This window comes from Protopterus annectens, chromosome 16.part0 (assembly GCF_019279795.1).
Source record: "Protopterus annectens isolate FY-2018-M chromosome 16.part0, PAN1.0, whole genome shotgun sequence".
Classification (NCBI taxonomy): Eukaryota; Metazoa; Chordata; order Ceratodontiformes; family Protopteridae; genus Protopterus; species Protopterus annectens.
The window spans coordinates 297,390,017-297,416,190 of record NC_056750.1 but is presented as its reverse complement, the minus strand read 5'-3'; the positions used below and the strand labels follow the sequence as shown (position 1 = coordinate 297,416,190).

Sequence of the window (26,174 nt, the reverse complement as noted above, 5' to 3'; positions counted from 1 at the left end):
AAATTTGCTTCTGTATTTGATATTTGCAGCTGTTGCAAGAAAAACAGTTTTTGCTGGAGTTTTTTAATTAGGAATTGATAAAAAAGAGACTGTTTTCTTGCTAATTGATATTCTAGTATTGCCTGCAGAGAGCCTCCGTTTTCAGTTTCGCCAATGAAATCTGCTTTATTTTTGGCAGTTTTAAGGATTCTTACTTTCTCTCTAAAGTTTAATAATTTAAATTGGCTGAAAATCTCTGTGAAGAAAGAAGAAAACTGAAATTATAATGGTAGACAGTAGTAAAATATAGTCCCAGGTGTTTTCAGTTAAAGAAATCACTGAAACATAGTGGAAATAATGAAAATTTTACAAAAAGACTGGTAGCAAAAGCTTCCCCCCCTCCAACAGCACAGCAACCATCTTGGAATGTGTAATCTTTCCTGACCTCCGCATAAATACACTGCTTATTGAATTTTTATAATGTAGTCCAGGTAGGTAAGTTGCATCTATCTGCCAGAAAAGTTCCCAATATTTTAGACTGGCTTGTTACCACCTTCCTCTGACTGGCTTAGACATCCTTTCCAATGCAAAATATGAACATTTCTTGAAACTGATACAGAGTTTGGCATCCCTACTCAGATGTACCGCTCATCCTTTTTTTGTACATAAACATAAGTGCTGTTATATTCTTGGAGGATGGTCTTCCTTTCCAACATTATAAGAAAGGTAATAAAGGCAATGTCTTATATAAACGATTCTACTACTTTCACAATAAAATTTATCTTTGCTGGAATTTACTTTGGGTATGAAAGTAAAGTAGCATACACAGAATCGTGTATTACAACACTTTGGAAAACTGCCGCAGTTTAAAACACTTCTGCTGATATTCTGTCTAAAGCATCCATTTCATGTGTTGACTTTACAGAAGACTAAATTCTTACTCCTTTTGTTTGCATAAGTAGGTGCAATGCTAGCTTTTCTACCAGGACACTGTACCAACCACAACTGACAGTAAAGTCTCTGGTCAGTCTATTTGACCCAGATACTGCTGAAGCTCTACCTGTAGGGCCAACTCCCAAACATTTTTACTAAGAATTTTTTATTTGTACAATTTTTAGCAAATTTAACTTGAAGAACCTTGTTGTGTATTAACTTCATCTAGTTAGATATGTGCCTACCTGTGCTGGCAATTCATTTTTAACATCCCCCCCTCTGACAGAGTTGCTCTTACACTCTAAGGACCACTTACTTACTTGGCCACTGTCCTCTCTCTTGACTAATAGAGTACATTGTATATGCCAGTTACTTATTTTTCCTGGCTAACAAATTTCTGCATTCAGGAAATGGAAGAAAACCTGTTCTACTTGGTACATCTCTGCTAATTGTTTTCTATTGTAATTTGACCCGACTGTAATATCCATAATGACCATATATCGAGGAAAGGTGACGATATTGCTTTAATAGTTCCCAACAAATACCTTTTTTTCCCTTACAACAAATAAATATCAAAATTCAATTCAGCAGAGCTTATTAATTTCCTAAAATTAAACAATATGTATTACTGTTCTTTACATCTCACCTGATGACAATACAGCTGTACTAGAAGATACCCTACATTGAATACCCATAATAATTCTACAATAAATAATACTGCTAGGTGATGTGAATCAATTGGCCGGACACAAGTTCATGGTAGATGTAGGGAAGTATTTGGTTTCATGCAACTAATTCATAGCTCCACACATTAAAGCAAGAGATCAAATTCCCTATTAGACTAGATCCTAGTATTGGACCCTAGCAAATATACCACCTCAGGTACAATATCTGACTTTCTTAATGACCATCTCCTAATCTGTACAACCAAACATCTCCCACATCCATTTAAACAAAATGTTTATAAAATAACAAGCAACCTTTCCAACTTTAACCAAGAAATGTTCATTACTAACCTATCATCTATTAACTGGAACTCCCTAAAACTGCTCCTCTTAGATGATGCTGTAAATGAATCCAGTACAACTTTCTATCCTAAATAGTCTTGCATCTCCAAGAAGGAATAGACTAAAAACAAATAATGCAGTTTGGCTATCCAAAAAAGAGTAGAATGTTAATGATGCAGTACAGAGAAAAATCTTGGAAAGAATAGCAAAAATGTAAAACATCACAATATATTAAAAACTTTAGAATGCTTCTCACTCGTAGTATAAAGCAAAGTTAATGAAGACAAAAACTCTACTATAATAATTTTCAGAATAATAGTATACACAACACAAAAAAAATCTGGAGAGCTATAAAAGATATCTTGCATCCTGGCCATAAATTTAACTATAACCTTTATCCCAGTAGCACATCACTTGAAATCCCAATAGCATTCAAGTCTTGCAGTACAGCATCTCTAACCAAGGTTTCCTCAAAATCTAATCCTAACCCTGCTCAGCAGCCACTTAGCACCACCTCCACTTTCACCTTCAAACCTGTGCCCATATCCTATATAAAACTGCTCTTAAACTCAATCCATGCTCTACTTCAGCTGATGACCTTCCAAGTGACTACCTTAAAACAGCCAATAGCGTTGCCTACCCTGTCTCAATCCTTATAAACAGATCAACTGTAGATTTGCAAGTTTGCTATGAGATTTTGGGACTTATTTTAACTGCAAATATTGTCCCTTCCCCCATGGATAGTGGCTTGTCATTGTAATAATTAGAAAGATTGTAGAGTGCTGGAATAAACTGGGAATTGCTGAAAGAAACATGAAATAGGCTAGAATGAATGTCTTTATCTTTTAATCACCCAGAATTATGCTGAAGAGGTGCCAGTCTCTCCATTATGTGCCACATCTTCTTGTACCTTTCAGAGTAAAAGTTTCATACACTAGTTCAGTTAAGAATGTTTTATGTACAGTAGAGGTAGATGTCCATGATGTCCGAATCAAATGTTACTGTCTCCAATAACAGTGCTGATAAAATGAAATAGACTGAATTAAAATGCACATAGCTTCTTCACTCTTATTCAGAATTAGTCCTTTCCTCCTGAATAGTATAATTAGTATTCTGGAGTGCTGCATATTTGACCTGACTTCTGCAGTCACTCTTGAGTGTCTGTACCAAACTTCTGTGGCCTGCACTGCAATGACTTTCTTTGTATCAGTTCGAACTAACTTCTGTGTCTGTATCTCTCCTAATAATACAGAAAACCCTGTAAATGTCCTACAAGTTCTCCACATCTCTTTAACCCTGGTTCCCAAGTTTCATACCATCTAGACAAGATTTGTTTGTACTTAATGTTCTGCACATTCTGTTATTCTTATCAGTATTCTTGACTGAAGGTTATTTGCACTGAAATATTCCTTTCTGTTAAAACTGCATGTAAAATGAAAATATAGGCCTGCTGTAATATGGCTGCATTTATTGGCCTATGCAAAGAGAATACTGTATTTATGTCTAATAAGCTACATTTAAGTAAAACCTAATCTTACAAGGGACAAACATACAAAATCACAGGGGAACTTGATGGCTGTCAGTTCCCAAGTAAAGATAGAGAGTTAATTGCCAGCATCTGTCTGGCCATCCAGTGACTATGAAGAAAATAGTATTACTTGATTTTGCCAAAGAAAGTTCTAGTCGAGGATGCTTAGCATAAGGATTTATAGCATTCCTAATGTGATCCCAGTCTACTGTCATAGCACTGAGAGAAAGAGGTGTAGGCTTGACATTAGCCGCAGCTTCTTTCAGGGAAGTCCATTCTCAAACCGGCTCCCCTAGGCCTCGGATATTGCCAGTTCCTTTTTAGCTAATGAGGATTTGAGCTTGTGTTGGTCCGTTTGCCAGAGGCCATTGAGATGTACACCTCTGACAGCTGCTTTGGGAGTGGGGAGTGCTTCCCAGGATGTTCCTGTCAAATGGGCTTTTCATTTATACTTTAACTTTGTTGAATGGTCCCTTGAATCCCCTAGGCAGAGGCGTTTCTCTCCAGGCACCCTCTGGCTATTTAGCCCAAACTGAGAAGGGTTCATTGGGGCCTCTTACACTAACAGGGCCTAGTAGGGAGGTCCAATTGTTAGTTTGGCAGGTTTGTAACATTTGACAGGATTTGTCCTCTTGGGTGTGAGAGTTTCCACCTCTGGGAGCATGACCTATTGTCAGCATGAGGCCCCCTTGACATACTTCTTCATCCCCAGTCTCACCTCCCTGAGCACAAGATTCATGACGTCTAACCTGTAGCTGTTGCTTCTTGCGTTCTTAACCATACAGTAATTAAGCCAGTGGGGCTCCTCTCATTTCTAAACCTAGGGAGAGGGTTCGTTTTGGCATTCTGTTGCTTAGGAAGGAGATTCCAGGGAGTACAGTACTCTCATATCCTGAATTTGGAGAGGGATAAGGACTGTGAATTCTCTCCTCCCTGCTGCTCCCTTGCAGGCTCTGTAATGAAGTGTGACATATCCCTTAGTCAGGAGTCAAAACATTATAACTAAAATAAGTAAAGTTCACCACACCACCACCATAAGCTGTACATTTGCAGAATGCTAGAAAACCATTTTAGCAACCCCCCCCAATCTACATATACTATCTCTGAGGTTGCACAAATTTAGCGAAAAGTGACAATTTAAAGAAAAAGAAATTAATCTTTGTCACTTTTTTCTGAGTTATGTGACCTTCGATACAAAGCAACATCTGATGTACTTGTGACATGGATAACATGAATGCACCATTAAATATGTGTGGCACATTAATTGCTGACAGAACAATACTCGTAAAACTGTAGTGTTCTCATTGTTCTTTAATCACGCAGTTGACTCCTCCCTTGTCGAGACTTACAAGATAATGAAGCTGCAGACTGACCATGACACCCCTATATTCTCCCCTATAAATACCGTAACGACTGTCTAGGTAATAAAGAAGCATAACCTTGGGCCATTCCTCCAATGGAGTCTATCCTTATGGTCGCTATTTTTGCAGCTTGAAGAATTTTGATTCTGCTACCAAGAAGGCAGATGTATACTATGTATACTCACCATTTTAGTTGATTTGATAGGGGGCCTCACCCGCCTCTCATCTCCCCATGTCTGGATGTCCCTTTAGCCAGTATCTGTGTAAGTTGGGCAAATCTATATTTATATATCCTTTTTATTTCCTCTACCTCACAGTTTGTGCTCGCTGAGTGAATAGCAGTTAGACCTAGTAGTGCAGGGACTTGACTTTCTCTAACAGAACAGCATGGAGTCCTGTGTGCCTTGACAGAAGGCATACATGCTCCTGGGCGTGGGGAGAAAAAAAATACAAAATATATCACAAGAAGTCCCAGAATTACTCTGTGCAAAAGGTCCCTTTACAGATCATCTAATGCAAGTACATATCTGTTAAATTTCATGCAAAACTAATTTCATGTTCTGTAGTCCAATCTCGCCTTCATTCTTACATATGGGTTCGGAGCCGATCCTCAGCTCTGACTCGGCCTTTTTGCAAGCTCAAAGTCTTCTAGTTGGCTCGTGGCTAGCTAGGTATCCCATGGTGCACCAGTACAATCCCCAGATCTCGTTTGCCATGTTGACGAGTTCAGATGTGCTTCTTCTTGGCCGTGGCTAAGTTTAACACATTTTGCTATTTTTTGCTATTTTCAGCTTAACTTTCGAATTATATAGCCTTTGCTAGTCTAATAATTTCTTTTCATTCAAAGTTGTGTGACCTAGGAGTTTGAATATGTTATTAGTGGAGTTATGGGGGTACAGGGTAGATCACATGATGTTATTCTGTCTTTCTTTCAAATACAGTGACATCAGTATTATGGAAGTGCATATTTTTACATAACCAGTTGCCAGGATGTTCAGCCTCATATGAATACTGACAGCCAAACACTGCTTCATGGAGCCACCGAAGCTATAATTCATTTAGCACTTTCATCTTTTATTGTCATTTATTCAGAATTCTGAAAAAGTCTTGACGATAAAAGATGAAGGTGCTAAAGTCTTGGCTACAGTGGTTCCCTGAAGGAGTGTTTAGTTAATGATTTTGATTTCCTTTGACACTCTCATTGCAAGACTGGTATTTGGTTTGATTCATATGAACACAGACTTCACCGCATTTCAAGTGTGTAAAATATTGGCAACCTGTCACGTAGGTAGCAGGCAACTTATGGCTTCCTTATACCAGAATATTTCATAAAATGTAGAAACTAACCAAAAGTCTTTATTTCCATGCATTATCTCTCCATACATTTGGTGTACTTTGGTCTGTAGCTTGTGGTAACAGTGTTCTTTTTGACAGGCATATGACCTGTACCTGCCATAGGTTCTGAAATAGTTGTGGTTTTATGTAGTATTCCAAAGAACAATAGTTTATCTTGGGAGCATCCTTGTGATTTCTTGTAAGTTTTTGAAATTGTCCTGTCTTTATTCTTAACCAGTAGAATTGTTTACAGGCTGTTGACGCAGTATGTGTATTACCTCATAGGAGTTAGTAAATGTGAGTACTTCAATTTGTTTGCCACATGAACCAAATGCTCATGCCAGTAGCTTCCCTATGTTGTTGTTGTGTCCCTTAAGTCATGATAAGTTGTCAATCTCGCCTTCATTCTTGCTGGATGGGTTCGGCTCCGACTCGGCCAGTCTAAAAGCTCGAGAGCTAGTTCCACCGGCTCGAGGCTCCCCTATATCCCACAATGCTAGGTGGTAACTCCTCGGATCTCGTTTGCCGCTACAGCGATCGAGGTGTGTTCCTACCGGCTCAGGTTAGTTTTTTGGTAAAGAACTAGTTTCTTAGCCTTTTTTCCCCTTTAAAGTTAGTTTTTCTTAAATAGTTTTAAATTAGTTTATCCCATTCCCGTTAACTTTCCACCCCATTTTTTCCACAAAATCTCTAGATTTTTCCCACGGGCCCTAGGCCCAGTCCCTCCCACCCTATAGTGAGTGACTGTGTTTTATAGGGATTTTTTATTTCTATCTACTATAATTTGTTTAAATTAGTTTAATTTACCCCTAAGTGTAATTGGTGTGTGTGTGTGCTTGTGTGTTACACTTTCCCTTAGATATGTCTAAGGAATCAAAGGTCTCAGGCTTTAAGAAGTGTGACTCGTGCTGTCAGAAGATGTCTCTGACAGACGGTCACACTTCTTGTGTGTACTGCCTGGGACCTTTGCACCTGCAGGACTCATGTGCTGTTTGCCATGGCTTCAGCCCTAGAGTCCTGCAGGAGCGAAAAAATAAACTTATTTTAAGGGGCTTACTTAAGCCTGAGGGTCCCTCGACTCAGTCATCGGGGAGACCCTCTAAGCCTTCTAGACCTTCGGCTCCAGCCTCTGAGCCGTCTTCTGGAGGCCCTAAAGCTATTCAAACATCGGCTCCAGCCGGAGCCGATGAAACTCGAATACAAGCCCCTACAGTGTCCTCGGCTCCGGCCGGAGCCGAGGAAGACATTACTCTGTCGGCTCCGATTGTTTTATCGGAACTGACATCCAGAAAGAGGCCATGATCTCCATCTGTTGGCTCCGTTCATTCGGCTCCAGCATCACCCTTGCTGTCTGAATGGAGCCATAGATCCCACTCTTCTAGGTCTTCCAGGTTATCGGACCATGACCTTCAGAGAGTAGTGAGTCGACTTCTTAAGTCCGAGGCATTAGCCCAGATGCTTCAAAGTCCGACTCAACAGTCGAGACCTACTCCTACCACTCAAACTATTCCTCCTCTGACTCTTGAGTTCGGAGCCGGGGCGGCTCGGACCCGAGACTGTGGTGGCGTCGGAACCGATACCTTTGTCTTCGGTTCAGTCGTCTGCTCCGATGTCTTCTTTGGAAGAATCTCGGCGCCGGACTTCCCTCGTCGGCTCCGAGGGGGCGAGTGGCATCGGACCCTTGTCCGACCCCGCTCTCCCTCTCGGTGCTTCGGCGCTGGTGAGTTCGGCTCCGACATCGGCCTCGGAGCCATCACTGTCGGTGCCGGGGGAGGTTTTCAGTTTTTCGGGACGGAGACCTCCGGCTCTGCCTGACAGGGGTGCCTTTGAGGTCATGAGGAGCGTGTTAGAACCAGGTTCTACTCCACAGTTGGTTCTTTCTGCCCCTCCCCCTATGGTGCCTCCGGTGATTTCGACTCACTCTCTCATCCCCGACCGTAGAGAGCCAGCTCCTCAAGTTTCCCCTGTGGGATCTCCTCCTCTAACGAGGCCTCTCCTGACCCTGTAGGAGAGCCCCCTAGGAAGAGGCAGTGTAAGAGGAAGCACATTGACTCCCCTGAGTCTGTCACCTCTGACACTGATTTAGAGGATTCTGAAGGTTCCCCTCGTTCCCCCTCTGAAGATGTCTCCTTTGCAGACATCCTTGAAATCTTAAAACAGAGGGGGAATTGGCCAGCCCTCAACCCTTCAGAGGATGAATCAGTGTACCTTGAGGCGTTTGGCTCTCGCCCTTCCACCTCCTGGGTGTCCCCTCCCTTTGACCCCCTTATGCAAGTGGTGGCAAAGAAGGCTTGGGCGGCTCCTGTCTCAGTGGAACCCACCCCCAGGAGACCATCAAAGTTCATCACGGCCCCCAAGGATAAAGAATTTCTGACCAAGGGCGTCTCTGTGGATGTTATGGTGGTGGCGGCGGCTACCAAGAAGGAGTTAGCTGATCCTTCGGTGCCTGTTCATCCTCCTAACAAGGAGTCTAGGTCGATGGACAGGTACGGGAAGCGGATGTTCTCATCAGCGACCCTTACTATGAGATTGCTGAATTACCTGTGTCATTTTACTCGACTTCAGAGGGACTTACTCAAGGAAGCGAGTGAAATGTTGAAGGACCCAACAGCTGCGGGTTTTCAGGATAGGATGAACTCTCAGCTGGCTACCCTTAATTCTATAACCAACTCCTCCATGCGCCTCCTTTCATATGCGGCGGATGGAGCAAGTAGAGCGGCAGGTACAGGTGTAGATTTGCGTAGGCACGCCTGGATGCGGCTTTGTAACTTTGCGGACCCTTTTAAGGCATCCTTCACTAATTCCCCCTTTGATGGATCATCCCTCTTTGGTCCTCAAGTGAAGGAAACCCTAACTAGGTGCGAGACTGATGGCAAATCTCTTTCTGCCATCGGAGTCCGTTTTTCTACTCCTCCTAGACCTTACCCCAAAGGTCAGAAGGGGGGAAAGATGTGGTTCCGTAAACAATCTCAAGGAGACTTGCCTGACGCACAGAGTCGATTCCCCTCTAGAGGCAGAGGGGGGAACAACAATGGTAGACGCTGTCCCAGAGGCAGAGGGGGCCCGCAGAATCAGGGCAGTCGAGAATCCTTTTCCGACAAGCCCTTTCAGCATCCCTGAGGTGTTGCCCGACTGTCCACCTTCGGAGGCAGTCGGGGGAAGGTTGTCACTGTACCCAAAAGCCTGGCTATCCCTGACTCAAGACAAGTGGGTACAGTCTATCATTTCCGAAGGCTACAGAATCCCTTTTCTTTTCGTTCCGAAGCTGTCCAAAAAATCCCTTCCAGACGTTCCACCCAGTCAAAGGGAGCAAGCAGCATTAGAAATTTCAAAGCTGCTCACCAAAAGAGCCATTCAACCAGTGCCAGCAGACCAAGTAGGATCCGGAACCTACTCCAAATTCTTTTTGGTTCCAAAGAAAACAGGGGACTGGAGACCCATTTTGGATCTCAGCAACTTGAACAAGTTTATCAAGAAAACAAAGTTCCGGATGGTCACGCTGCAGTCCATTCTTCCCCTTTTGGAGCGGGACAGCTGGATCTGCTCTATAGATCTCCAGGATGCGTACTATCACATCAAGATGAGTCGACGCTCCAGGAGGTTTCTCCGCTTCAGGCTAGGAACCAGTCATTTTCAATTCAGAGCCCTGCCCTTTGGTCTCACTACAGCCCCCCGAGTGCTACCAAATGCATGGCAGTGGTAGCCTCTCATCTGAGACGACAAGGATTCCAGGTGTTTCCTTATTTAGACGACTGGCTCCTTACAGCCCCCACCAAGCATCTTTTACTCCTCGCCAGAGACTACACCTTTCACACATGTCAAGCGCTAGGCATTTCAATAAACTATGAAAAGTCTGTCTTGTCGCCTTGTCGTGTTATTACTTTCATAGGCGCAAATCTAGACACAGTCAAGATGTCAGCCAGACTCACAGAGCAGAGGATAGCAGACATACACAAACAGGTCTTTCTTCTCTTGCAGAGCAACAAGGTCAAAGCCAGACGGATCCTGAAAGTCTTGGGGATCATGGCGGCGGCTATCCCTCTCCTACCATTAGCTCGCTTCCATATGAGGATTTTGCAATAGATGCTCTTCACACAATGGTCTTACCAAAGCCTCCCAATGTCCCATCCTATTCGGATAACTCAATCGTGCAAGTGTCATCTCTCTTGGTGGATCACATCTCCTCAGCTCCTCCTAGGGAGACCTTTTGTCCCTCCCCCTCCGGTTGCTACAGTGACAACGGACACTTCCCTGATCGGGTGGGGGGGGGGCATTTCCAGGGCAGGACAGTCCAGGGCATGTGGCAACCATTAGAGTGCCACTTGCACATAAACGTCCTAGAGATGAGAGCAGTGCTTCTAGCGTTGCAAGCCCTACAAGACTCTCTTCCCAAGGGGACTATAGCAATCAAAACAGACAACATGTCTGTAGTGTGGTACATCAACAAACAAGGCGGAACCAGATCTTACCCCCTATGTCGAGAGGCACTCAGACTGTGGCAATGGGCGATTTCTTCTCCGAGTTTTCTGTTAGCAACGCACATCCCCGGGAAGTCCAATGTGATTGCAGACAAATTGAGCAGAGCTATTCTCATGCCTCACGAGTGGTCTCTGAACGATTCAGTGTTGGAGAATGTTTTTCGAAAGTGGGGCAGGCCTTGCTGCGACCTTTTCACTACTCCCCAAAACAGCAAGTGCAACGATTTTTTTACCCTCTTTCCCCAACAAGGCCACCCCAGCAGAGACGCTCTAGTACACGTTTGGCCCCGGGGACTTCTGTATGCCTTTCCTCCTTTCCCACTGATATCCCAGCTGATGCAGAAAGCCATCGCTCAGGAAGCTTCTATGATCCTCATTGCCCCTTACTGGCCTCGACAAGTTTGGTTCCCCTTTCTCCACCGTTATCTGTTGGAACAACTTTGGCATCTGGACCCAGTTCCAGACCTCTTGACCCATCAGTCGGGTCAGTTGCACCACTCCCTTCCCCTCTCCGAACCTCACAGCGTGGTTCCTCCAATTCCGACCTTAGCCAGGCTTCCTTTGATATCTCACTCAGTTAGAGATATCTTGATTGCCTCTCAAATCATAGCAAGTGGAAACGTTTTTCCTATTGGGCGCAGTCAAAGAATATAGATCCTTTCACTGCTTCTATTCAAACAGTTCTAGACTTTCTAGCCGAACTTTTCCATGCAGGTTCGTCCCCATCTACTATTAGAGTTCAATTGGCTGCAATTTCGAACTTTCATGTTGGAGTCTGAGTCCTCTATTATGTCTCACAAACTCTACAAGGCCTTTTTAAAGGGAGTCTTTCTACTCAAACCACCCATCAGAGATCCTCCTCCTCAATGGGATCTCAATTTGGTTCTGGCATCCTTAATTCTTCCCCTCTTTGAACCTGTGGCTTCATGTTCTATAAAATTACTTTCGTGGAAGACGCTCTTTTTAGTAGCTATCACTTCAGCTAGAAGAGTCTCTGAACCTCATGCTCTGTGTGTAGTCGACCCCCTTATCTAGTATTTCATAAAGACAGGGTGTCCTTGTGTACTAACCCGTCTTTTTTGCCCAAAGTAGCTTCATTGGAAAATTTGGATCAAACCATTGAGCTTCCTGTTTTCTTCCCAAATTATTCTAATAGGTCAGAACAAAAGTTACACTGCTTAGATATTCATAGCCAACTTAGGTTCTATTTAGACAGGACCAAATAATTCAGGAAATCTGACCAACTGTTTGTTTCTTATGCAGAAGGTAGAATGGGCCTTCCAGTCTCTAAAGTTTCTCTCTCTAGATGGCTTACTTCGTTGATTACCCTAGTGTATCAGATAAGACATCAACGGTTGCCATCCAAACTCAGGGCTCATTCAACTAGAGCTTTAGCCACTTCTGTAGCTTTCCAAGATAGGCTGCCTGTTGATTCGATTTGTTCTGCAGCTACTTGGGCTTCTCCCCATACCTTCATTTTTCATTATAAGTTGGACTTTGCCTCTAGAGACCGAGCCAACTTTGGTTCCACTGTACTCAAGAGTCTGTTCCGATAGGCCACCCGGGACAGGGTGCTAGGGACGCGGTCCCATCCAGCAAGAATGAAGGCGAGATTGACAACTTAACATTTAGAAGTTATGTACCTACCATAACGTTCCATGTTAGTTGTCTTCTCGCCTTCTTTCTTGCGTCCCACCCTCCTTCCCCCTAGCCAGGACAGACCTAGAAGAGTTTTTTTCTTTGTTCCTTATGGAATTTTATTGCTGGCCTTAGCTTTCAAACGAGATCTGAGGAGTTACCGCCTAGCATTGTGGGATATAGGGGAGCCTCGAGCTCTCGAGCTTTTAGAGTGGCCGAGTCGGAGCCGAGGATCGGCAGCAAACCCATCCAGCAAGAAAGAAGGCGAGAAGAAGATAACTAACATGGAACGTTATGGTAGGTACATAACTTCTAATTTTTTCCCCAGCATTCTTGATAAAAAATGAGTTGTTGGTAGCTCAGTTATTTTGAGTAGTTTCAGAACTAAAGGTGTGTACAAACTAGGAGATGGGGAAAAAACAGTTTTACAGGCTTAACTGAGCATATCCCTGTTTTATTCCTACCTTTCCCAGCACAAATCTAAGGAGGAGTTTTAGGATAGGATATAATGAAGAAATACAATGTTCAGCTAAAAATGTACAGTATGTAATGTAAAGTAATTAAAAATAAAAGATATTTGTCTGAAAGCAGCCTACTTAACATGACTTCATAGGACAGTAAGCAACACACAATGACATTGCAGGTATGAAGTAAGTGTTCACATCAAGAGTCTATCTTTGCGAGTGTTTCCTGAAGAAAGCATACTTTACCTCGTCCAAGAATTTTTTTTTAGTTTGGCAAGAATATGGACAAGCATTGACTGATGTGTTGCTTTTCATTTTAAATAACTGGACTTTCTTCAAGAAAGATCTGGAATGAAAGTGAGGGACTAGTTCTTTTGTCGAGAGTAATACTGTGTACCTTGGTGCTGGAGGGTTGAAGGTTCCCATAAAGTGGTGAGTTAATACACAGCAGTCCTATCTCTCTCATGTCTTGTAAAGAGACCCTGAAGATTTGCTGTTACAGTTGTGCCTCATTACTTACTAATTTAATGAAAAATGACAAAGTTCTACCATATGATACTGTGCCGGGGGCAGTGTTCACCCTTCCAGTTATTACTTAAAATTATTATACTGTATTTCAGGATACCTGTTTTAATAGTATTTCTTTTCCACTTTTGCAGCATTTTTTTCTCTACAGCCGGCTCTGGATAAAATAGAATTTGAGTAATGTGTAAATATTTTAAATTACCTTTACACTGCTTATTGTTTTACATTATAATCTGTCCCATACATGAATTTTCAAAACAAAATGTTCTGTATAAAGTAATTAGTTATGTCTTTTGTGAGGAAACACATCTCTTTTGCTCCTCTCAGTTTTTCTTTTCTGTCTCTAGCAGGCTGTTGTGTAGTCTTCCACTTATCTAGATGATGAGGCCATATGCCTTCATCAGGGGGCTGCATTTACTGCTTCAGCAATTTCCCTTTGGCAGTTTTGCAGTTTGGAAGTTGCAACTCTTATTGGTAGAACATAAAATAATCTGATTTTATTATGGGAAACATGTTTACTGCCTGCCTCTTAGTTGACCTATGCCTGCCTGCTTGCCTGCCAACACAAGGGTTTATTTTTCCTTTCGGTAACCATCATTTCAATTTTGTTTCCTTCTTCATATCAGTTTCTAACTTCTAATTGAAAGATGGCACAGTAAGAGCTTTGAACAGCCGAAGTACCTGCTGCACTTAGTTTTCTGTCTCTCTCTCTCTCTCTCTCTCTGTCCATTTTTAACTAGCATTCTGTGTTGATGCGACATTTTCTTCTCATAGTACTGTGCCATCTGGCCAAAGCTGCACCGAGGTCATTCTGTGCCATGAGCATCACCTCCACCCCAAGTCTCAAACCTGAGAACCAAATAAAATAAAAAGGAAAAAAATTGTCAGAGCTGAAGACCCACAAAAAAGACTAAAGCTGAATTAAGGGTATTTTGTGTGTACATTATACCTTCCTGCTAAACTGTATCAAACAGCTGTTATATAGGCATGCAATGTGTGAAAGCCACACTTTGTACCTGATGAGCAGTCATCAGTGTTTCCGAAATATGCAGGGGAGTTTGCAACCAGCCTTTTGGCACACTAATATTATATTTTGCCTTCCTTTCACATTGAGTCTTGTATAATTTGTGATGGTAGGTAGCTACATTAAAATAGCTACTACCATCTAGTTAAATGGAGGACTGAAGAGACAAACTGCTGCATCGTTAAGAGATGGAAATAGAACTCATAGCTATATGGTGCAAAAAAAAGTTTTATGTAAAGTAAGGTGGAAGTTTGAGGAAGAAGGCCAGTACAGTAACCGAAGACTCTGTTATCATCTGTACTGGCCATACAGCCATCCCTCCATCCTCATTGGTAATTTTGCCTGTCAGTTAGCACAGAGGATTAAAGATCTGAACTGGTAATGAGCTGCTTCCTTTAATCAAGAGAACGGAATTTGATCTCGTACATCTCCATTTGCCAGCGTACTATTTGACTTTGAGCAAGTTGATTAACTAGAGAGTGCTTCTGGGTCACTGCTGAAAAGGGGCATTTGTGTTTGGTGGACTTGTCTGGTTAACAAACTAATAAAATAAAAAAGTATATTATCTGTATAAAACATTTGTCACTTTGACATCATACATGCATGAAGCTTCATTTAACCTTTGGAGGCTAAGAATGCAAGGTAGTTTTGAAATCTTCCACATAGATGAGTGCTGCTTAACAGAACCGGTATTGCTCTTTCAATTCCTGCATTAATATAGTTACCAGGAGACCTGTGAAAAGAAGCCAGTCGACAACGTAATCAGCAAGGGTGATTAAATGAATGGGATTCAGGAAGGCAGGATGGCTCTGAGATTGGTCTAAGCAGTCATGTAACTGATCAACTTTTCAGTGTCGTGAGTCCTGATTGGTTGGAGTCTGCTGCAGTGAGAATGCAGGTTTGATGCAAAAGGATTTGGCTCTTTCATTTACTGCATCACTTAGCAGAAGAGCACAGCTGTTGCGATTTATGCTGTGATCATTTATTTGGCTTTTAGGGTGGCGGCATTTCATAGACTATTTTGACTGCATCTTACTGATCTTTTATTTGAAGTATTGGGCAAATGTGTCCCTATTATCACTGGAACATCATTGATTTTTAATTTTTATTTCCTCACAAATGCATCTTCCCTGGGCTTAGTTTGCAGTAAGAAAGCTTGAAATTGCAAAAGGTAAAAATTCTGTACAGCATCTAGTTACTGTTTAATTCTTATTCTAAATCTTTTGTAATGCAAGCTTTCTGCAAAACATTTGGTATAATTCATGCTGTTTCCAACTGAGGAGGAGCATTATTTTTTTGTTGTGGATGTCATTTTTTTTCAGCACTTGCCTGGGAATTTAATCTTATTGTTACTTCTTTTTCTTACTGAAATCTCTCTTGTCACTTCTGCTGCAAGCACAGTGAACGTATTTGCCAAGCTGTGAAGGAAATCACTGCTGGGTTTCCAGACAGGGCGCTTTTGAAGGGGGAGGGATGCAGACAGTGTGGGAAATCTTATGTAAGCAGTTCACAGATGCCACCTGTAAAGAGGCAGAAGGGCAGAGTGAAAGTAAGAAGAACAGCGATACTGATGCCAGGACTTTGGGACCAGAGAACAGTAACGGAGAGCAAAATGTGAATGCAAGTCAAGCTCTGAAGAGACCAGCTATTCTGATAGTGGTAGGACCTGGAGACCACTTCAATCAGGTACTTCACTTGAGCTTTTTAAAACTGTAGAAACAGCAAGCAGTTAAATACTGTATTGGTCAGGCTTGTCGCACAATGCTCTTGGGTCTGCATGATGCCAAATTATATCCATATTAAGAGAAGGGATGCCAATATGGTTGCTTTAAGACTTCTGAGTTATGAGTGATATGTGTACTGTAATTATCTGTAGTTGATATTAATAAGGAAACAAAATTTCAGTACTTAGTAAGCATTTTGCAGCAAAAAGGAATAGTGGCTTTTAAAATGCAATGAACAGTTGAAATTTCCATCTCGGTTACTTTTTATTTTAATGTTAGATGATCTTGCCAGTCATTTTTGATAAATTGTTCGGACCAACACATTGGCTAACATCTACCCTATGTACCTCCCTCACCAACATACACTAATTCACTCAGCTACCATTGTTAAATAATGTTGATCTGATTTAGCACTATTTAGAGGAGCCAAATTGCAAATTTCTTGCTAGTCAAGTTAGTTATCTTCATTGTATATGCCCTACTTGTAGTCAATGATTGGTTTTGTATGTGAGAGCACAGTGCAGGCCGTATTGCAGTGGACAAGCCCAATACTAGAATGTCATTCAAGAGACGAAAGTTATGCAGTCACAATTTGAAATAAGACTGACCTACTGCAAACTTTTTGATCTGCTCATTAACAATGGTGACGAGTTATTTATTAAAAGTAAAAAATGCTCCATTTCATTCTGAACCTAGAACTTGGCAGGTTTTTTTTTTTTTTTTTTTTGCTATATGAACAAGTTTCATTTACTAAAAGCAAATACAGGGTTCTGCAGTATTTAACAGGTTTGACTTGAAAGGTTGTTTCCTGCTTTCTAGCAGGATTCTTAATGTTTATTGATGCTATATATTGCTAGATGTGTGACCAGACAGTGAAAGTTGTGCTACACAAGTCCAGCGCACATTTTAATAATATGTTGTATTAATTTTTTTGCCTAAATTCAACGTCGTATACTTCTCTTCTGTAAACCCTATGTAATTGAAACTTCTCAGCATTAATGTATGTATACCTTGCTAATGTGGCATCTATTTTAAAAGTACTGTGAAAATGTTTTGCTGTTTTTCTGTGCAGTGCAAACTCTGTCTTGTCACCTATGTTTTTTTTTTTTTGCCTTTGGTTTAAAAACCCTTTCCAGCCATAACCTAGGTCAGTCTGTTTACCCGATTAAGAAATGTAAATAAAAAGAAGTGCAGTATAGCCTACCATTTTGCAGATTATGGAGAAATGTTTATAAAGGTCAGTCACTGATCAAGCTAGTTAAAAATCATATTGTAGAGCATAGAGCGCTGTAATTATGCTAAAAAAAAAACATTCAAATTGCAACATGGTTCAGTGCTGCTATAGCGCAAGACCTGAACTAAACTCTTAGAGGGGTGATTAAAGGTCGGGTCTGCACTAAAAACCGACAGTGCTGACCAATGAACTGCAGCAGTATATAGAAATGGCTTTTTTCCAACTTCCATTTCTCCTTGCTATCTGCTAAACTACACAGGACATTTTGAATTAAGCAGTTTCTCATACACGGGGAATACATAAGGATGTCAACTACATCCAGTGTTTTACTGGATTTAAAGCCAACACAGCACATCACTTTTAAACATGCTACTTTTGACCAAGTAATTTGTAGTACGTGGAGAAGATGAATCTCCATGCATTACAGAAAATCGGATCTTTGATAGTGACTGACTTGTATTCTCAACATGGATACCAAGATTCTGAATTTCTTAGCATCTATGTCCTAAACACATAATATGCAAGCCTCGACTGGTGACCTGCTCATAATCCTCTGCTATCCAACTTGAAAATGGTGATTTGACGTCACAGTTCTGCTTGTTGGTGTGCATTATATAACAAATGCGACAACGCACTTTTGCTGCTGAATAGAATGTTGTGTTCATCTCTGTGATTGACACGCTTTTATATTAAATTACAGTGGCAATCTTTAATAAGCCATCTGCAAAACAATATTGATGTGTTCTGTTACAGCTTTAAATAAAAGTTTAATCATCAATATAGGATTAGAATTTTTGTAAGGGGCCTTTCCACTACTCTTTTTGTGTTTTAAATCCTATTTGCCTTAATTTATCCCAAAGTCATAAAACAAAGAAGAGCTGGAATTTTGGTACACTTTGAGAACTTGTTGCCTGTAATGATTTGCTTCATCGCTGTGTGTATATGGTTCTGTGAAAAGTGTCATAATCTGCATGAAACTGGCTAGGATGTTACATGTAATTGAGATATATGTATATATGTGTATGTGTGTGTGTGTGTGTGTGTGTGTGTGTGTGTGTGTGTGTGTGTGTGTGTGTGTGTGTGTATATATATATATATATATATATATATATATATATATATATATATAAATAAAACACACGCACACACACAAATACAATTTCATGCAGTAGAATTTCCTTCAGAATTTATAATCAGATAGCAGTGGAGTACATTTATCCCTTGATACACTTTGGATATCCATACCCCCCAGACAAGGAAACCTGAAAAAACTTTTTCAAAGCAAACTCACGTACTTTAAGACCGAGGTGGAAAGTTTCAAAGCCCCCATGCTAAAGGATAACGCTGTCCAAGCTGCAAAATCCTTTACTAATTCATTCTACGGGCACCTACAAGAATGCATGGATCGTGCTATCCCAAGCAAAACCAAGACTCACTCCTCCAAGAAAAGGAAACCAGTCTGGTGGACCCCTGCCATAAACAAGCTATACAATAGGAGGCGGAAACTAATACAGAAAAGAGTAAAATTCCAAGAAGGAAAGACATCCCTGATCAGTATCCGCAAGAAACTATGATCCCTCATAAAATCATCCAAGGTGAGCTTCGAAAGAAAAATTGCCAAGGACTCCAAAGATAACCACAAGGCATTCTTTAGCTATGTCATGAATCTAAGTGGAAATGCTGAGATCTGCTTAGAGTTAGTGCAGAATGGCACAAAATACACTGAACCGACCGATATCGCCAACATCCTGGCAGACAGGTTCAGTGCAAACTTCACCCCCCTCTCACCCCCAAAAGGGCCCATAACCATACCAGGAGAACATAGAGCCCCTGAAGTCACAGACACTCAGGTTAAAACAGCCATCTCCAAAGCCAAAACCACAGCATCAGTGGGGACCGGACAGTGTCCCAGGCTGCGTCCTACACAAGCTCAAAGACAAACTAACCCCTCATCTAACACACTGCTCACCAACCTGAACATAAACCCCTACGTCACAAGATGGGTTGCCAACTGGCTCACGGACAGAACCCACTTGGTGAGAGTTGCGGGAGCTAGGTCTGACTCTAAATCGGTTACAAGTGGCGTTCCCCAGGGCTCAGTCCTAGGACCCCTCCTGTTCGGCATATACTTCTTAGAGGTACAGGCAAGCACAGGAGGACTATGGCTGACCCAAGTTCACAGACTACTGCAAACGGGGGCTATAATTGACTCTACGGCTGACACAGACATCCTCCAAAAGGGTTTCACTGAGACGGATACCTGGTGTCAAAATATTGGCTTCAAGCTAAATGCCAAAAAGTGCATAGTCATCCCCTTTGGAAAAAAAAGTACCCACAAACTCCCACATAGGTGGTAGTCCCCTAAATACGGAAGATGTAATAAGGGATCTGGGGTACCAAGTAGATAGTAATCTCTCCTTTGATAATCACATTGCCAAAGTGGTTAGAAAATCTTTCTGTGTGGCCCACCTAATCACAAAAGGGTTTGCATCCAGATCAAAAGAGGTCATTGTGTCCCTCTGCTCATCACTCATCAGATCCATCAGAGTACAACGCCCATTTGGGATGTACCTTACAAAGACACCTGCAACAGCGGGAAAGACCACAGAAGTGCCTCACCAAGAGGATCACTGGCCTCAAACAGATGCCGTATGCAGCTTGACTGAAGAAACTCCAGCTGTACTCTGTTGCATACCGCCTACTCAGAGGTGATCTCTGCCTGACATACAAGGCCATGTCCAACGCAGAATTTGATAGACATGCTCCACCTAAAGAAAACCATATCCCCTCGAGCCACACGCTCTAGGGATCTAAACCTCACCACAACAATAAATAGGACGTGCTGGAGGGATAGATTCCTGTCCCAGAGACATCCCATGCTTTGGAACAAGATTCCAATCTACATTAGGCAGAGCTCCTCGCTAGCACTCTTCATGAGAAACCTTGATGAGTGAATGGGAAACGGAAAGTTTACCCCGGGGATCACTTCAGTGGCTCTGCTGGACAGAGGCACAGGGAACTAATCTAAGGGGGCGGCTGGACAGAGGCACAGGGAACTAATGTATGGGGGCAGTGAAAGCCAACACATTCTGGCTAGGCTTATAAATGCCTTCGGGCAGATAGCCTAGTACCTACCTATGAAACTATATGAGAGGAAAGGTAGCTCAGGATGCAACGATAGTCTTGTGCAGTGCTTTGTGGAAGGGAATTGATCTCTGTTGTACATGATCTCACACTTGAGCATCATACAGTCGACTAGCACCAGACAGATTCATAACTTCACTTCATTTGCAGGTTGAAGCCTGTTGTGTGGGCTTTTAATTTAGTGGGAGACCAGAATGAAATACTCTTAAGTTCAGAAATTAATTTGTGCCTAGTCTTGCATATCCAATTAAAGACAACAAGGCAAAAATTGCCTGCATTTGTAGTCAGCCTTGGAGATCAAGCTTAATTCAGTGACCATGCTCTTATTTGCATTATCTGTAAGATGCGGCTATAGGGTTTCAAATACAGTTCTACAGGATCTAGCCCAGTCACAACCAGTTAGCATTATAGATGCAGGCTGAGCTGTATGGCAAGTACATATCCTTTGTTACTACAGTAAAGTAAAACTGAGGAACTGAAATGGATATACTGTGTCTAGAAGTGTTGCATTCCTATAGAGTTTCCCTCACTGAAAATATAAAATACGAGTAGCAGCTGTATTTTGTGGACTAAAGGCGCACTTTAATAGCAACAGTGTTCTCTACGCGTGCTAAACGCGTGCTAAACTGTGTAAGTAAAATAAAGAGAACTACTGTTTGACATGTACTGCAGTAACATTTGTAAGGGAGAAATGTACTTTCAAAGATTTTGTTTAAAGCTGACTGAACTGGGTAACAACTTAGGGCTGAGGTAAAATGGGTAGTGGATATAAAGAAGTCAAGCACTGTCAATATTCCCTAACTCTAAAAATGATTTGTGTGAGAACACAGTTCCTAAGTTCCGTTCAAGATAAGTTTTAGTAAAACTGCCACTGTGTTCGGGTCTTTTTTAAACTGACTACCCAACAACTGCGTCCAGAGATGAAGATATTGCACTGATTAAATGGTTACTTGGCATAAGTAAGAATTGGGGGAGAGAAGACAGCACACATTAGCGCAAAAACAGGAAGCCAGGATCTCCTTTCACTAACCTCTACAAGCAGTGTGACAAAGAATTATGTTTTTATTGTAGAAAGAGAGAGAACCTGTATCTCTATTTCCCATTTAAGGTATGCTTCCCACCATATCCCTAGCATATTAATTACCCTTATAGGTTTGCCAAATGTCAGAGGTTTTTGCACAGAAACTGATTTTTCTCATTATTTTTTCAACTGCCATAGTGTAGATTCTACTATGAGTGAAAGAAGATACTGGCTTCCTGCTTTTCCATTGATGTGAGTTGCCCGTTTAATCTTTCACAATAGCAAAGAAGAATCCCGAGTTTCAACAAAACAGGAGTAAAGGGATGCTTCTCCTTGCAGGAAATGTTTTCATTCCTCACACTGTTCAGGTTTGCATGTCTGCTAAAATAGTTTACCTAGAAGGATGCGAGTTTCCCTTATCTGAGTTGGACATTTACTTTCTGTGATAACGTGCTCTTGTTGCATTTTGTCCATATACTTGTTAAAAGAAACCGAGAAACATTCAGATTTATTTGGCTTTATGTTGTAGCATTTTATATTGCTGCAGTCTTATCTATGCTGTTGTAGGCTAGAGTATTTTAGCACATGTCCACTTTTTAATGTTCCAGGTCTTCCTTGCTTAAATACTTAATATATAAATCTGTGCCACTCATTTCACACTTTTGTTTTCAATGCCTGTGCCTGTTGACTGTCTAGCCCCATGCCATGATTATATCCACTATCACCATGTCAAGAGTTGGTTATGGCTTGGCTGTCATGTATTCAGCCATAATGGCTTTACCCCCCCCCCCTTCCCCAGCAGCTGAAGTGTGCATTTGCAGAATGAAGGCCCAGTATAGTAGACTCCTCCACTGACATTTACCTTTGAAAATTTGTAGATTCCCTAGTTGACCTGGAAGTTGGTTAGGAGCTTGGGATCTGGGTCTTTTATGACATGAAAGCCACAAGAGGGATTTTTCATTCTTTAGATGGCCTTCTTGCAAGGGACTGTCTGCAGTAGTACATGACCTGCACCCATCACATGTATGCTTTCCACGTTGGTGAAAGATTGTGTTGTGCTTTGTGGAAGTACCTCCACATCACTGAAATATTGTGTTGTCCTTTGTGGAAGTGCCTCCTCATCACTGAAAGACTGTATTGTCCTTTGTGGAAGTACCTCCACATCACTGAAAGATTGTGTTGTCCTTTGTGGAAGTACCTCCACATCACTGAAAGATTGTGTTGTCCTTTGTGGAAGTACCTCCACATCACTGAAAGATTGTGTTGTCCTTTGTGGAAGTACCTCCACATCACTGAAAGATTGTGTTGTCCTTTGTGGAAGTACCTCCACATCACTGAAAGATTGTGTTGTCCTTTGTGGAAGTACCTCCACATCACTGAAAGATTGTGTTGTCCTTTGTGGAAGTACCTCCACATCACTGAAAGATTGTGTTGTCCTTTGTGGAAGTACCTCCACATCACTGAAAGATTGTGTTGTCCTTTGTGGAAGTACCTCCACATCACTGAAAGATTGTGTTGTCCTTTGTGGAAGTACCATGCATATGCTGGTTAGTAGAGCCAAGAGCATGTTCCTAGTAACATTGTAGTGGGCCGGATCACCTCCCTCTTAAGAATGAGAAGCTGGCCGCTCCACACCTTTTTGAAGGAGATGGTAAAGGGGGCTTACGATCGTTTGGGCACTTTGCAGCTAAAATCAAGAGCATATGGTAGAAAGCCAAGTGACAGTTAAATGTCTGAACATTTATTTATTTATGTAGCAGCTGGGTGATTGGACTTTAAAACCCTGATTATGGGCAGAAGCTAGCAGAAAGAGTTGTATTTGCATAATTAATATTGGTTGTTTTTGAGAAATATTCCTTTATCATGATTGATATGATTTAGTTTAAAAATAAAAAAAGCCAACATTTACATTTACAAATGCGTATTGGAGGTGGATCACTTTCCTATAGAGAATTGGACATATTAGACAATGATATCCACTAATAAATAGCAAAGGTATCGCTAAGAAAGGAGAAACTTTGGAACCTGTGTTTTTACTTGAGTGCATAATCGTTTTATTGTTTGCTGATGCTTAGTACACTTGACATGTCACTACTTTGCATGAAGATTGAGTGATAAAAACGAAAAAAAAAAACAGGATAAATGTTTTTTCCCAAATGATGGATTTATTGTTGAAGTAAGATTACTTTGTGTGTGTGACCATGAAACGTGACCAGAACTGATTGAGCTCGGTGATGGATGCGATGCAAAAGTGCAAATGAAAATGTATTTTTCCTTCAGGAACTGAATTGACCTAAAGACTTGTTATGTGCATATTTGCAACTGCTTTTATTTGCCATCTGAAAGAATGTATCCAAAAATGCAGAGGAAAAATAATTGAAAAGAAGCAAAACATGACTGCCTGTTCAATTTGTAATCTTTCATCAGCAAGAAGACGAAATGAAATGCAGCTTGAAATGAGAGGATGTAGAATTGTAATCACCGTCTTGGACAGATGCTGATAGCACTTTCGTGCAGAGCATGTAATTTTTGTCGTCCTAGGAGGGGATAACATACGCTGAGTCATGGAAAAACTCTGATGGTTACAGGGATTATCTGAATGCTAATTCTGCTGTCTAGTGGCTGCAGGAATTATATTCATCCTGTTGGGCAAAGATTGAAGCTTTCAGTTTAAGTGCTCTAAACTTGAGAGAGACAAATAGTGTGTGAGTGACAGGAAGCATTTCATTTCTAGATAAATGATGAATAACTGATGTGTGTTGAATATGCTTCACTTTATTGTCTTAGTATCTGAATGTGGCCTCTATATGCTTGAAATGAAGATTACCATGTGATATCAACATGTGTCTTCAGCTGGGCTTGCTTTTATTGTGCTGTGATGTATGTGGATACAAGGTAGGTGGTGGTTTTTTTTATTACATAAAGGTGGTATGTAAAGCAGCAGTCTGTATATATTTTCAACCCACATTCCAAAAACTCTTCCAGTGATGTATGCGCTTTCTCTGTAAAAGCTTAACTTGCCATTATTGAAACTTTCCCTGAATGTGAAATTAGAAATCCAGTTCTGTACTGAGATGCCACTGTTCTCAAGGGGTTGTCAACTTTTTCTTTGTCATATTTACTGAAAATGGGCAGTGGTACATAGTTTTTCATAACGTTGTGTAAAATAACTTGCACACAGCAGACTAAGTTCTGCTGCCTGTGTTTGATATAGAGCTCCTACATATTTAACAGTGCATTTTGTTCTCATGATCTGTCTAACTGCGTCTTTTGTGGCATGGGAACCATGAGAGGAATTTGACCCTCTTTGAGTTGGACACCTTTTGCAGTAGTACATTGACTATAACCTCCTTTTGTGCTAGTTAAGTATGCCACCAAAAGGGTGCGTTATACTTAAGCAATAACCCATGTCTGGGTGTGGGTAATGCTAGATTTACCCACGGTTGTCTTGGTTTGGTCACTTGGGCTTCGCCCTCGTGTCCAAACCACACCAACCATGGGTAAATCTAACATTACCCACACCCAGATGTGGGTTATTGCTATTATACAGTGACATTATTTAAGAAAAATAATACTTACTTTTCTTAATGTCTTTGTATAATACCTCCGTGGTGCCCTTCTGCGGTTTTCCACTATCCTGGGGCTTTTTCTAATGTACTGCGCATGCATATGGTACTTGTGTTCCCACGCTTACGCAGTACATCAGAGCTGTGTAGAGGAAGCAACAGAGAAAGGAAGATGTCCATTGCTTTTTTAAAAGTTATTTCGTTATGTTAAACAAGTTTAACATAGCGAGATATCTTTAAGCAGTGGAGAAAGGAAGATCTCCGATGTTCTTCGTGTTTCACTATTGCAGTCATCACACTTGGTTTATCTGCCTGCAGGTAGTTCTCAGTTGGCCCAAATACCAGAGTCTTGGGATTTCTGCATCAGATGCGGTCTCCTCTTCCATGACATCAGGGGTATAAAACATGTAGCTGACACCATTACATTAGTCTTTCTTGCCGTGGAGGAGCCCAAAGCAGAAGCAATTCGCAAGTGCCGCTCGGCTGCTTCCTGAAATTTTCGTTTTTCGAGTTTCAAACCTGAAGTGTTCTAAAGCTAAGTACCCCGTTGGGGATAATTCTTTCTTGCTCTAACCGATGTCAGAAAAAGTTAAAATTGTCTTGCCTGTGGAAAGCAAATACCTCACAGAGATTTTCATTCTTACTGCATCACCTGTTTAGGCCCAGACCACGACGTCCCTCGCTGCCGGTTTTGTGCCTTGTTTAATGCCCGAACCATTCCTCGTCGGGCTATCTTTGTTGATAAATTATTTCGCTCTCATTCTCCGTATTCCGAAATGGCTTCGATAAGCCATCCGACTAGCAATCTTTCAAAAAAATGTAAAGATAAAGACTGAGACAAACCACATAGGTCCAAAACTGCCGCCAACGCTTCTGTTAAGTTAGTTGCCAGTCCGCCGGTACTCAGTGAGGCACCTTTGCAGCCCCTGATGCCTGTTTCTACAGATTCACAGGTCTCTGCTGAGACCAATTCGGAGTCAAGTATGCCGTGAGATGCTTCTTCAGCTATGGAACCTGCGGATGTCTCTTACCTTGGATGGGTCCGGAGCCACTGTGCAGGCACCGGCTTCTGAGGGTGTATTCCGACCTACCGATGTTTGTATTAAACAGACAACTTCATGTTTATCTAAAACTACCAAGTTTCTCAGGACCAGAGTTCTCACTACGCCTAGAAAACAGACGACCAAAGCGCATGCTCAAGCTCCCATGCCAC

At 41.6% G+C, this 26,174-nt stretch overlaps 1 protein-coding gene across 3 annotated transcripts in view; it reads left to right on the top strand.

Annotated features, from left to right (window-relative positions):
* The window catches only part of SLC25A25 (solute carrier family 25 member 25), a 262,587-nt gene that overhangs the window by 122,911 nt on the left and 113,502 nt on the right, over positions 1 to 26,174 (top strand). Inside the window, exon 1 of one of the 3 annotated variants that reach the window (XM_044057989.1) lies at positions 15,215 to 15,958. The exons of the other annotated variants lie outside the window; for them this stretch is intronic. Within the exon in view, the coding sequence (XP_043913924.1) occupies positions 15,746 to 15,958 (213 nt within the window). The 5' untranslated portion in view covers positions 15,215 to 15,745. Of the gene's footprint in view, positions 1 to 15,214; positions 15,959 to 26,174 lie in introns of those variants that run through there. 3 annotated transcript variants of the gene reach the window in all.